We start from the raw sequence: 13,040 nt of genomic DNA on the forward strand, positions 1-13,040 counted from the left end.
AACTAAAACACAGCATCCCGTGCATCACTTATTATGCTTGGCCAGATAATCTCCTTTCCTGGTCTCTTGGTGCCCAGAGGTCATTCTGCCACCAGGCCATCTTGTTTTCTGTTGTTTGGGTAGAAGTCAAACAACTAAAAAAGACCTTCATGTTTGAATGTTTATTAATTTAAGCACCCACCTGTATATTGATAGGCTGTCCTTAGCTCTCTCATTTTTGGCTTTAACCCTAATCTTTAAAGAGTTAGTCCCCTCAAAGTCAGTGCCCAGGAAGGTTGAATATGTGTTTCCATTAACATGTGTATTCTTTAATCCAGAGTGTCATGTTTCACTTTCTAAATGTATGTCCCTCAGCTTTCAGTGGTGTTCTCCCTGACCACAGAGTCCTGGCTATTAAGTCAGAATTCCCAAGAGGGTTCTGAGGCTGTGACTAAGTGTCAGGCAAAGGCAGTCAGGATCTGTGGTCCAGTTGGTTTGGAGAACCTTTGGCTAAATAGAATACAGCAGATTTCTTGGCTGTAGGACTTTTTAAAACATTTTGTATTGTAATTGGCATTGTGGGGTAGGGGAATTTCCATGGGATGGAATATAAAATACAGAAATCTCCAAATCTGATTGACCACAGAGCTCTTGTAAGACAAGTTTGTGAGTCACCCACTTCTGAGATGCCTGGTATAAAGGGTGCGTTTGTGTTGCTTTTCTTAAACTCTGCCCTCAACTATTTTATTCCAGCATTCCGCAGAAAATGACTTTTTGAGTGGTTATCTTTTTGGCATATTCCAGTAGATGATCTTGAATTCCATCATAGAGAGTAAACTAGACCTGTGAAGATAACTGACGCAGTGTGGAGCTTTGCATCCTGCAATGGTTTAAATTCAAATGACAATATGTATTGTGTTTGGGGGAGGCCTTGCTATTAGGCATATGAGCACCTCAGAGGATGTGACCTCTGTTGCTGCTTTAATGACTCTACGTGTTTCATCTCCTTTTTAGGATGCTCCCAGCACAGATAATTGAATATTACAACCCCTCAGGGCCGCCTCCTCCACCACCTCCTCCTATGATTCCTTCAGCACAAACTGCTTTCGTCAGTCCTCTCCAGATTCCCATGCAGCCCTCCTTCCCGGCGTCTGTGGGCTCCTCCTACACGGCTCCTCCTCACCCTCCCTCCTCTGGGCTCCTAGTCACAGCCCCGCCTCCTCCGGGCCCCCCACCTCCCCCACCAGGCCCGCCTGGCGCAGGCTCTTCTCTCTCTTCCTCCCCCATGCATGGCCCCCCAGTAGCTGAGGCAAAGCGACAAGAAACTGCACAACCACCAATAAGTGATGCTCGAAGTGATCTTCTTGCTGCTATCCGAATGGGTAAGTGGAGCACCCCAAATACACTGTCTTCCTCTTAGAGAGATGTTTTTGTGTCTCCAACCAGCTGCATCCTAGTCTTCTTCAAATAACTACTCTCTATGCTAAATTATTTTTTAGAATAAAGTTAAAGGAGCCTTGTTTTATTTATTTTTTTTTAAATAATAGACATGTTTTTGCCAGTGCAAGGTGAATATATAATGATAAAGAATTGAGAATTCAAGAAAGCTTGACTTGACTAGAAATGGATAATAAAAATGATCATTAATTAATTGGATCTTTTCTCTGCATTCTACTCTAAGGGTAAAAGTATAAATGAAAGAAAATGAGCTCATATCAATGATCTAGTTTTTCAAAAAAATCTAGCATATGTCCTAGACTTTGCATATTTTTAGCTGATGTGCTAAGCCAGTAGTTTTTCAACATTTATTTAACAACAGATCTCTTTTGTCAGATGAAAGTCCTGCACTGAACCCCAGAACATGAAACACACAGAAGTAGAGCATCTCTGGTCAAATCAGGGTGGGGGAGCCCAGCCCTCACCCACCTGGGCCTCCCCTCAGCCCCACATGAAACGTGTCTTCCACACCATCTGTTCTTTGCCCCACAGCATAGTTCATGGTGGCTGAGGGGCACCATCAGGATGTGGAAATATTCCAGGAGCTCCTCATGTGGTGGGGGCTGCACGTCTCGTGGTCACAGTCGTTTCTGCCTGGAGATGACTGAGGAGGGAGCCTGGCTGAGCAGCAGTGACGTCCTTTACAGGGCAGCCAGGACGGGACTGCCTCTGCCTTCGCCCCAGCACCCTGAGTGTGGGTGCCTGAGTGTGGCGCACACGCCCTCCCACAGATCCCAGGGCTCTCCATGTATCTTGAACGTCATTGACACACTTTGATTTTGATGAGATAAAAAGTCCCAGAGTTATATTACCCGATCAATAAGGAATTTAGGGTCATAGTAGCACAGTATTTTTGCTTTTTCACGCCTGTAAGCCCTGTCCAATAAGAACGATACATAACCTGGATCTAATCATGAAAAAACCGCTGACAAACCCAAATCCAGGGGCATTCTACAGAAGAGCTGCCTGTGTTCTTCAAAAATGTGAAGATCGTAAAACACAAGGACTGAAGAAATGCCCAGATTAAAGGACGTTAATGAAAAGTGACAGCTAATGTAATGGGCGATCCTGCATTGGATCCCGAACCTGGTGGAAGACTTTTTTCATTTGCTATATTAGGTCTATTGGCAAAATTTAAATAAAATTTGTAGAATAGATGGTATTATTGAATCTATGCTAATAGATTGTATCTATGCTAATAGTCTGATCTTGATCATTGTTTTTTTTAGGAATTACACATGAAGTATTTTAGGGGCAAAGGGACGTTATATGCCACTTATTCTCAAATGGCCAAGAAAAAAGTATGTGTGTGTGTATAAATGAGAATGATAGAGAAAGATTGCCACAACAAATGTGGTCACGTGTTGCCAGTTGGGGAATCTGGGTGTAGGGTATATGGGAATGTTTTTCTGCTAGTCTTACAGCTATTCTATAAATCTGAAATTATTTCAAAAGAAAAAGTTAATTAATACATTAAATCATAGATATCCCATTTTGTTACTTATTAAGCAAGAGAGTAGATAATTATATTTTATATTCATTTAAACAATAATTTTTGAAACAAAGGTTTCTCAGTTACCTCCCCAGGTTAGTCAAGAGCTATAGGTGTAGAACACTGCTTTCCAAGCCTTTGGATTACAGCGCTGTCCAGGAAAATGTTCTGTAATGGTAGAAATGTTCTGTGTTTGCACAGTCTAGTATGGTAGCCACTAGCCACAATAAACTTACCTTTAAATAGCCACACGTGGAGGCTAGCCTGGTGGCACAGTGGTTAAGTGCATGCGCTCAGCTGTGGCGGCCCCGGGTTCGCAGGATCCTGGGCGTGCACCGATGCACCGCTTGTCAAGCCATGCTGTGGTGGCGTCCCACATATAAAGTAGAGGCAGATGGGTGTGGGTGTTAGCCCAGGGCCAATCTTCCTCAGCAAAAAGAGGAAGATTGGTATCAGATGTTAGCTCAGGGTTAATCTTCCTCACCAAAAAACAACAACAAAAAGCCACATGTGGCTAGTGGCTACCATATTGGATAGTGCAGCTCTAGAATTTTCTTTAATGGTGTTCATGTGTGTTGAAATTATACTTTTTTACATTTCAACACATTATTTTGCTATAAAAAAGTTACGACTTTGAGTGTACAGTCTTTTTTTTTTTTTGGGGTCATGAAACTTCTATTTCCCAAGCTTTTTTCCCCTCAAATTTCCAAAACTTTTTATCCTTAGTGTTGGTAGGGGGAAAAAGGTCAAATAGACTTACAAGTTTGTTTTTCTTTTATTTGGAGCAAGCAAAGGGGTTTAGTTCTCAACAGTGTGTTGTGTCTTTAGGAATTCAGCTGAAGAAGGTGCAGGAGCAGCGTGAGCAGGAGGCCAAGCGTGAGCCGGTCGGCAATGACGTGGCCACGATCCTGTCCAGGCGCATTGCCGTGGAGTACAGTGATTCTGACGACGACTCGGAGTTTGATGAGAACGACTGGTCCGACTGAGGCAGTGTGCAGGTGAACGGCTCGGTGACAAGGCTGGTGGCCAACAAGGAGACCATGTATTGGAAGTGTATTGAAAATTTTAAGTGGTCTCAACGCCCACTTAGTGATATTATAATCCTGTAGCTTAGCAACTTTTGTATTAATAATGTGATATTGCTTTTGCACATCCAAAAATCCTGGGTTTTTTCAGTATTTACTGTGTAATACTTAAGTGCCACTAAACATAGCAACTCATACTGCACATGAGGAAATATGCTGTAACTACTGCATTGTCCTGAAAACAGCGCTCTGCTTCCTTTTTCTTGGCCATGACAGTATTTAGTGCAGTTTGGGTTTACTGTTACTGATCATTATAATTCTGCAGACTTGCTGTGTGTTTGTGAAGCTGCCTGGTGTTAGGTCTCTGCAAGGTTAATGACTGTGTTCAAGTGATGTCTTCCAATCAGTAAGTGATATTATTTCAACTTTTTTTTTAAATGTGTTTCAGAAGAAGTTGGTTCTAGAGGGAAAGGCTTAACGAGTAGGGAGAATCAAATGTTTCTGCTTTCAGTTTCTTGGCTTGGTAGCCTCTGTGTGAATTTGAAAGTTCTGTTGAATAATTTCATTTTCTTCGCACGCTCTTGTAAAATGTGAAATTGGAAGGGCCCTTTTCAGGCAGGATGCCCTGTGGGCGTTCACGTAGTCCATGCTTGTTGATGATGTTTGTAAGAGGTTTCAGCAGCTCAATTGTAATAAAAATGAAGAACAGGGTTCTTTTTCCTTCAGAGGCCACTGGGGATGACACTCAAACATTTGACAGCCCTTCAGCGTGGGCACCAGCCACCACAGACACAAGTGGTCAGGGCTGCAGAGCCGCATTGGGCAGAGCTGCTGAGTGTCAGTCCTGGGTGCACAGGAGACCTGCCCCTTTTATACTGCGGGAGCCCTGTCCCGAGCGAGGCCAGCTAGAGTCCTTAGTGCCTCAGCGTGCTACACAGAGTGCTTCACAGGGTACCTCTTCACCGGGTACCTCGCTCCACTTGGAATTTTAAAAGCTTAGACTTAGGTGAAAGTAGAATTGACAGCTGTTCGCATTTCCTGGTGCTGTGGCCAGATTAGGGGTCAGTCACACCAGTAGGGCCTTAGCTGTCACCAAGAAGCACACGTTCTCTTCTTGTGTTATTGGCACATTGAATTTTAAGAAGTACCTCAGATTAGATTAGACTTGTAGCCGTAGTGTCTCACTTCCCTTCTACCTTTGCCCTTCCTGTCATTTCTCCTCCCAGGAATATGAGTCTCAGAGGCTTTCTTTTCCTGGTGAATGCAAACCGTCAGGAAACCTGTGAACGAGAGCTTATATTTTGTAATTCCAGATGAAGGATAACTGCTTGTTTAGAGTAAATAAATGCTCCAGGCTTTGATTATAGCTGTGATTTCACAAATACACTAAGACACTTTACTAACTAAGGAATTCCTACCTACCTACAGCATTGCAAACGGATTGCAGTTATTAGTTGTGACAAAGGAATCTTTTGCTAGAGACCGTTCTTTGGGTTGATGGAGGGATGTGAACAGGACGGTGACTCGTGGGTTTTTGTCAGTGAGTTCCCCTGAGGGAATCAGCCCGCCCCCCAGATCTCGTCTGTGCATCCCCGAGTGGACACGTGGTGGATTTGTGGGTGGTCATCGTGTCAAGCCTGTACGCTGGGTTTTAGTCACATAGATTTTGAAACTCTGAGAAGCCTGATATCTGTGTCCCCTTTCCAAGACCATGCTTATACCAGGTTAACAGTCTCCTCTGCTGGACGAGCAGTTTGGGCGCAGCCTCTGGAGTTTCTCTTCTTGGAGCTAGTCACCATTTGGCTGTCACCATAATTTTATTGAATATAAGTAATAGTTATTAATGAACTTTTAAATTTCTCTCTTTAACTTCTCTCCTCTTTTTCCCCTCCATGTAGAGGCCTACTCTGTTGGCGTTATTCTTGGGACTTTTACCATTTTAGTCTTACTTTGTCTTTATTACAATATTTTGTCTTTATTGTTATTTTGAATTAGGAGTTCCCTGTATAATTCTAGAACTTGTTTTCGGTAATGCTTCTTTGTTTTTATGTCCCGTCTCTTCTCAGGATGGAGAGAACACATAAAGCTACTATCCATGTCCGAATTTCTTCTATGTATATCTATTACAATAAAATTAGTGGCACTTTATTCATAAATATTCATAAGCCCATTAATTATTAGTTGTCTTCCTAAAGCTTAATCAACAAGTTATTTTCAGCTTGATTTTCTGACTAGTGAAAAAGCTTTTGCCCTGATATGTTATATAGCCGTTAAAAGAATGGAAAAGGACTAAAATCCAGTTTAGATTATTTTTGCAGTATTTTTCTCAGCAAGTTTGGTTTATTCTAAAATTTAAATCCAAACTTTTTCTAATATGGTATTACATGAAAAGGAAAAAGTGAAGATTTTGAATTTTCAGTTTTCATTTTCAAAAAGTATTTACCAAAACAAATGGAGAAAAACTTTTAAAAATGTATTTCATATCTATGAATTTTACATTTTAAAGTAGTTATATATTGTAAGGTTATTTTAAATTGTCCCCAGTGTTTTCCCCCCGTGTATTTGAGTTTAATTTCTTATAAGCTTTTTTCTCATATTGTAGATTTAGGCAGAGGGGGTGAGAAGATCGCTCAGCACCACACACTAGCTGCACAGGTGTGATGTGGTTGAGCAAAAGGCACATGATTTCCTGTTGTTAGCCCCAAACCATAAGTTTTGGTGCACTTATGTTTCTGTTTAGTAAGTATACTGTTAGAGAGTTAACACTTTCATTTCAGTAAATTTTTAGAATCTCAATATCTTTTCTGAGCACCAAGTGGCTAGGTTGTAAACATTTTGTAATAATTTGCAACTGAAATACATGATACATTTTAATCCATTCAAGACTAGTGGGAATGTATCAGCCAGAGTAGCAAGTAATTTTTGTTTTATAAATCAGAGTATCTGTCATCTTGGAGTATTACCAATGCTGTTGTAAATTGAATTTAAAGTGGTATTAAAAAAAAAAAACTCCTGTTAAGCAATTTTTATCTGTTTGTATATCTTAGTATAGATTATGTACAAGTAACATCTAAATAAAATTACACTTTTAACCCTAAAAGGTTTTGCTTATTTATAACAGTATTGTATGTTTAACCTTTTTTGGAGGAGAGAAGTTGGGATTTGGGTGGGTGGGGTTTTTAATTAAATTTAATTTCATTATTAGATAACAAAAGATACTACTGTGATTTCCACTTAAATTTCTACATAATCTTTGTGTAACCAAGAGTTCAGATTAGATTCTGTGAGTGACTCAGGGAAACACTAGTATAGTTAGAAAGAAAAAGCCATTCCAGGAGCAGGAAGCAACATGTTCAGTAGAGGTATTTTAACTACATCTAGTCTTGATAATAATAGTGAGTAATTACTCTGTAGCATTCATTGCTTATAGGATGCTTTCATTTAATCCTTAAAATGATTATTATTTAAGGATATTAATGCTCTATTGAAAGGAGCATTGTCTCTCTTACGTATATGAGGGAACTCGAGTGAAATCAGGTTGCTTGCTCAAGGGCCTGGTAGATAAAAAACTCAATCACAGGGCAGAATTGCACGTGGGGAGTAATGGGAGTTGGGATTAGGGAGGTTAGTGGGGCCACACTGGGGACATGGGCCTGGAGCCGAGGCTTCTCTATGGCTGCCTTTGAGCTGCCTGTGCACGCAGTGTCTCCTCTCCTGGAGCCTGCATCACCCAGTGTCAGATGGGTTCTTTGTGTGGTCTCCCCACTAGACTGTGTGTTCGGTATATACCGCGTTTGTATCCTGAGAGCCTCAGTACAGTGTCCAGTCTCCTGGACAATGAGTGCTGCTTGTTGAATGATTAGGTGAATGATGGATTTGTGAGTTACGTTTTTACCAAAAAGTTAATTGTGCGCAACTTAAAAATATGAAGTATTTTACCAGGAACCATGTATTTCCTCCTTATTAGTACTCGTCACTTGACACGTAGCTCCCACTTTATTTGGTGTATCCCCAGTAGACTGAGGCCAGTGAGGCAGACATGGGGCCTCCTGTGAACTGAGACAGCCTCTTTATCAAGCTTGGCGCTTGGCGCTGAGTAGGTGTCTATAAATAGAGTGATTGTCGTTTATAAAGCAGAAGGGGAGGCTCTTCACCAGCGTGTATTTGAAGGCCTGAGAAGAGCGTAAATGCAGTCATACATGTAAAGCGCTTAGAATAGTGCCTGACAGTTGCAGACACTCGGTGACCGTGAGCCATTACTGCTGTCTGCAAGTCACTTGCTGGAGATGAGGGAACAAGCTAGGCTCTGCCCTCATGGAGCTTCTCATCTGAAGAGAAGGAGAGACATTAAATATTGTCAAATGAGTAACTTAGGTCATGCTGTGTGTTGCTTTAGTTGGGGCTGGGGTGGGTGGTGTCCAGTCTGATCTGTGGGCCGAGGGAAGCGGAGGCCTAAGAATGAACAGAAGTTAGCTGGGGCCCAGGGGAAGGGAAGGGAGTTTCTCAATAGCAGGAACAGCATTTGCATTCCCTGAGGTGGGAAGGACACTGTGGGGTGATAACAGGACCAAAGTATTAGTGAAATGGAAGGAGTGAGGGGAAGAGAAAGTTTCATGAGGTGGGACACAAAGGTGGTGAGAACCTCCCTGTGCCCAGTACTCAGGGTTGAGGGAGCTTTTTGCGAACACCTCCACAGCTGCGGCTATGAATGTATAGCAAATCTCTCCATGTTTGCAGCCCATTGGTTATTCATTGATCTTGACAGCCTCATGCCTTAGGCAGTACTAATATTGTATATTAGAAGGCATCTTACATCTATTTTGCTTATATATTTGTTTTTTTATATTCTATTCAGAAGGCATCTTAGTGCTTAGCTAGTCCAGCTCCCTAACATAAAGATGCGGAAACTGGCCATTGCTTGCATTGCTTGGGTCTCAAAGCTTGGTCTTTTAACTTCAGTTTTCAAACCATGGTCCACCTCTTCCACAGTAGACCTTCAAGAGTTAGGTAAATACCCCCAACTCCCAGCATTTTATTATGAAAAAATGGAAACCTACAAGAAAATTGTTCACTAAATGCCCATACACACATATCTATCCATCTGTCCGTCCATCAATCCACCTTATTTATGTATTTCAAAGTAAGTTGCAGTATACTTCACCCCAGAACGCATCAGTATGCATATCATAAATTAGAGTTTAATATTTGTATGTAATATTTTAAGGTAAAAGATAAGTTAAATGCACACGTCTTAAGTATACCATTCAATGAGTTTTAACAGTGTATACACTCAAGTAACACAAATCCCATCAAGACAGACAATATTACTGTGACCTCAGAACTTTCCCTCATTCCCTTTCAGAGTCAGTTCTCTCCTGTCCCAGTCCCTGGAGCAATCACTGTTCTGATTTTTCTTTTTACCATAGATTAATTTAGCCTTTTCTAGAACTTCATATATATAGAATAAAACATCATGTACCCTTTTGCCTCTGGCTTCTTTCAGCATAATGTTTTTGAAATTCATTCATGTCATTGAATTTGTCAGTCATTTATTCCTTTTTATCACTGAATAGTGGTCCGTTGTATGAATATACCACAGTGGGTTTGTCCATTCTCTTGGATAAGACTTATACAGGTCTTTTCTGGACATATGCTTTTATCTATCTTGGATAAATACCTAGGAGTGAAATTGCTCTGTTAATAGGTGGGTGTATGTTTAGTTTTCTAAGAAACTGCCAGGCTTTTGAGAAGTGGCTGTACTATTTTATACTCACCAGCAACGTTGCTCCACATCCTTTTTTTTTTTTTTTTTAAAGATTTTATTTATTTATTTTTTCCCCCCAAAGCCCCAGTAGATAGTTGTATGTCATAGCTGCACAACCTTCTAGTTGCTGTATGTGGGACACAGCCTCAGCGTGGCCAGAGAGCGGTGCGTCTGTGCGCGCCCAGGATCCGAACCCAGGCCGCCAGCAGTGGAGCGCACGCACTTAACCGCTAAGCCACGGGGCCGGCCCCAACTCCACATCCTTAAATGTGATTTTGTTTTATGTTTATCCTGCATGGAGTTCATTGAGCTTGAATCTGTTAATTTATATCTTTTATGAAATTTGGGAAATATTTGGATGTTATTTTTTCAAATATATTTTCTGCCACTTTCTATCTTCTCCTTCTTATACTCCTATTACACGTGTATTAGACCTTTTGATATTGGCCCACAATTCCTTGAGGGTCTTTTGATTTAAAAATTCTTTTTCTCTCTGTTCTGCAGATTGGATCATCTTTACTTATCTATCTTCAGGTTCACTGAGTCTTTATTCTGTCATCTACAATTTGCTCTTTTTGTGTGTGTGTGAGGAAGATCAGCCCTGAGCTAACATCTGCCAATCCTCCTCTTATTGCTGAGGAAGACTGGCCCTGGGCTAACATCCATGCCCATCTTCCTCTACTTTATATGGGACGCCGCTACAGCATGGCTTGACAAGCAGTGCATCGGTGCACGCCCGGGATCCGAAACGACGAACCCTGGGCCGCCGCAGTGGAGTGTGCACACTTAACCGCTTGGGCCACTGGGCCGGCCCCTACAATTTGCTCTTAAGCCCATCTAGTAAATCTTTTATTCAGATGTTATTTTTTTCCTTTCTAAGTTTGCTACGGGTTCTTTTTTTATAGTTTTGTTTTTCTGCTGAGATTTCCTACTTCATTTTTTGTGAGCTTATTTTCCTTTACATCTTTGAGCATAGTTACACTGGCTCTTTAAAAATTCTTGCCTGCTAATTCCAGCATCCGGATCTTTTCAGGATCAATCTCTGTGGATTGTCTTTTCTCTTGAGTGCATGCCTAGTAATTTCGGATTGTATCCTAAACTTGGTGAATAATACATTTTAGAGACACTGGATTCCGTGATGCTCTTCTGAAAAGTACAGTCATGTGCCACATAATGGCGTTTTGGTCAATGTCAGACTGCATGTACAGCAATGGTTCTATAAGATTAGTACCCTATAGCCTAGGTGTGTAGTAGGCTACACTATCTAGGTTTGTGTAAATACACTCTATGATGTTCGCACAACGAAATTGCCTAACAACACACCTCTTAGAATGTATGCCCATTGCATAACTGTACTTATTTCTTTTTTAAGGGAAACAGTTTACATGGCCAGAATGAAGCTCCCAATTCCTCCCCGCACAATGCCCCCCTGCAGTGGATAACAGCGGGAATTGCTTAAGTTCTTTGGCTCAGCCCTGCTGCTTCGAGTTTGCCTTGCTCATGCCTGGTTACAGGATCAGCCAGACATTTGGGCAGTTTTACAGAGTTTTTGGATCCCTCTCTCTGGCTCTTCTTTCTAGTATTCTCCCTCAGTTTCTATCTGCTCTGGTCACTCTGAACCTGGTCCTCTTATTTTTTAAGCCAGCAAGACTGTGAGTTTTCTATTCAAGTTTAGCTGCACTGCTTGGCAGGATAGGGCCTGTCGTCAGGCACAGAGCCATTAAAAAAACAGGAAATGCACCCATAAGTGTTTTCCTTCCAAGCATCAACTCTCCTCTAGTGTCTTTCTGTTTCTGATTTCTCTTCAGCGCCTTCAATAGTTGTGAGATGTATTTTGTCCAGTTTATAATTGTTATCTGTAAGGAATTGGTCTGGAATGGGCTAGTCCTCCATTCCCAGGAGCCTCATTTTATAAATATTTGATGTAATGTTTATTTTAAAAAATATTTTTAAATGTAATTTTAAAAAATGTAGACTATTGTTTTGAATACCAAATTATAACAGATGACCAACATTTTGATTTTTCTGCCGGGCAAACTGGTTTTTGCAAGGACCTGGCAATAAAACTTGTGACATCTCTATTTAACTGAGTGGTATCCAAGGATTGTGTGGTGTGCCGTGAAACACTTGCATTTGCATCTCCTTATGTCTGTGAACCAGAATATTCTCTAAACTGTGCAGGCAAAACACAGTACATAAATAATGTGGAAATTGAGACTGTTTTAACAAATTGCCGGCCTTAACCCCAGTCTCGCATTTTTATGTTCACCAGATAACCTTAATATTTTCACTTGAGTGTTACAAGGTTAAATTTATGAATAAATTTATACAACTAAAATACTAGTTATTTTTTGTTATTGGGGGTTCATTTGAAAAAAGGGTTCCACTACCTAAAATTTTGAAAACTGCTGCTTGACATCATCATGATCTGATTTTCTTATCTTCTGACCAAGAAGGGCTCCCACTGTTACAGCACATTGTACTGTACTCTCATTTTGTATTCTGTGTAGGGGTGTGTCAAAAGCTTGAGAAGACTTACATATTTAATTGAGAGGTATCTTAATAGGGACTTAGATGTTAAAGAGATTTGCTTTCAAAGTATGCTTTCTTCACAGAGCTGACGCATGGACATTTCTTTGCCAAAACACAATAGCTTTCTGTTGTGAATTTTTGCATATGTCATCTTTCTAAATCCCCCACTGCGTTCATGCTGTGCGCTTGTGATTTGAGTAATTAGCTTCAAATACAGCACCGTGACTAGTTTGAGGTGGTGAGTTGGTAGATGATTTACCACGAAGAAAAATTAAGAAAATATGCCCTGTCAGAGTAATTTAAAACCTCCCAAGTGGTACTTATCGTGAAGTGACATTTACAAGCATTTAATATTCTAGGACATGCTTCGGCTGTCCTGCTCTAAAACCAGTTTAAATAGAAGTCAAGCAGTTTGAGAGTATGTGGCCTATACATCCTGAAAATGTGAGTGTAACTTAGCATTTGCATGGATCAGACATTGCCTTTTGTGTGTGCCTGACGGTGGCTCGAATTGTACCTTCTACCTTTTTGAAATCAAAACTTATGATCTTGATAATTGTTAGGGTGTCAACTTTCAGCTCCTTTGAAATGCCTCTTAGTATTTCAAGGACCAGGGCATTCATTCGATTTGCAAGTTAGAGAGTTTCCCCAGCATGCATCAAGGTCTCGGGAAAGAGCAGCACGAGTGACCCCTGGAGCCTTCACCCTGAGAGCCCCTGGACCACCCCTGCCTGAGAGCGCCCACACCCGG

At 41.1% G+C, this 13,040-nt stretch overlaps 1 protein-coding gene across 4 annotated transcripts in view; it reads left to right on the plus strand.

Moving 5' to 3' along the window:
* WASF3 (WASP family member 3) overlaps positions 1 to 6,641 on the plus strand; it is a 127,192-nt gene extending 120,551 nt beyond the window's left edge. For all 4 annotated transcript variants that reach the window (XM_058547887.1, XM_058547884.1, XM_058547885.1 and 1 more), the window contains 2 exons: positions 994 to 1,361; positions 3,797 to 6,641. In XM_058547887.1, coding sequence (XP_058403870.1) covers positions 994 to 1,361; positions 3,797 to 3,954 — 526 coding nt within the window. In that variant the 3' untranslated portion in view covers positions 3,955 to 6,641. The remainder of the gene's footprint in view (positions 1 to 993; positions 1,362 to 3,796) is intronic.
* Positions 6,642 to 13,040: the final 6,399 nt, after the last annotated feature.

Source organism: Diceros bicornis, chromosome 9 (genome assembly GCF_020826845.1).
Source record: "Diceros bicornis minor isolate mBicDic1 chromosome 9, mDicBic1.mat.cur, whole genome shotgun sequence".
Classification (NCBI taxonomy): Eukaryota; Metazoa; Chordata; class Mammalia; order Perissodactyla; family Rhinocerotidae; genus Diceros; species Diceros bicornis.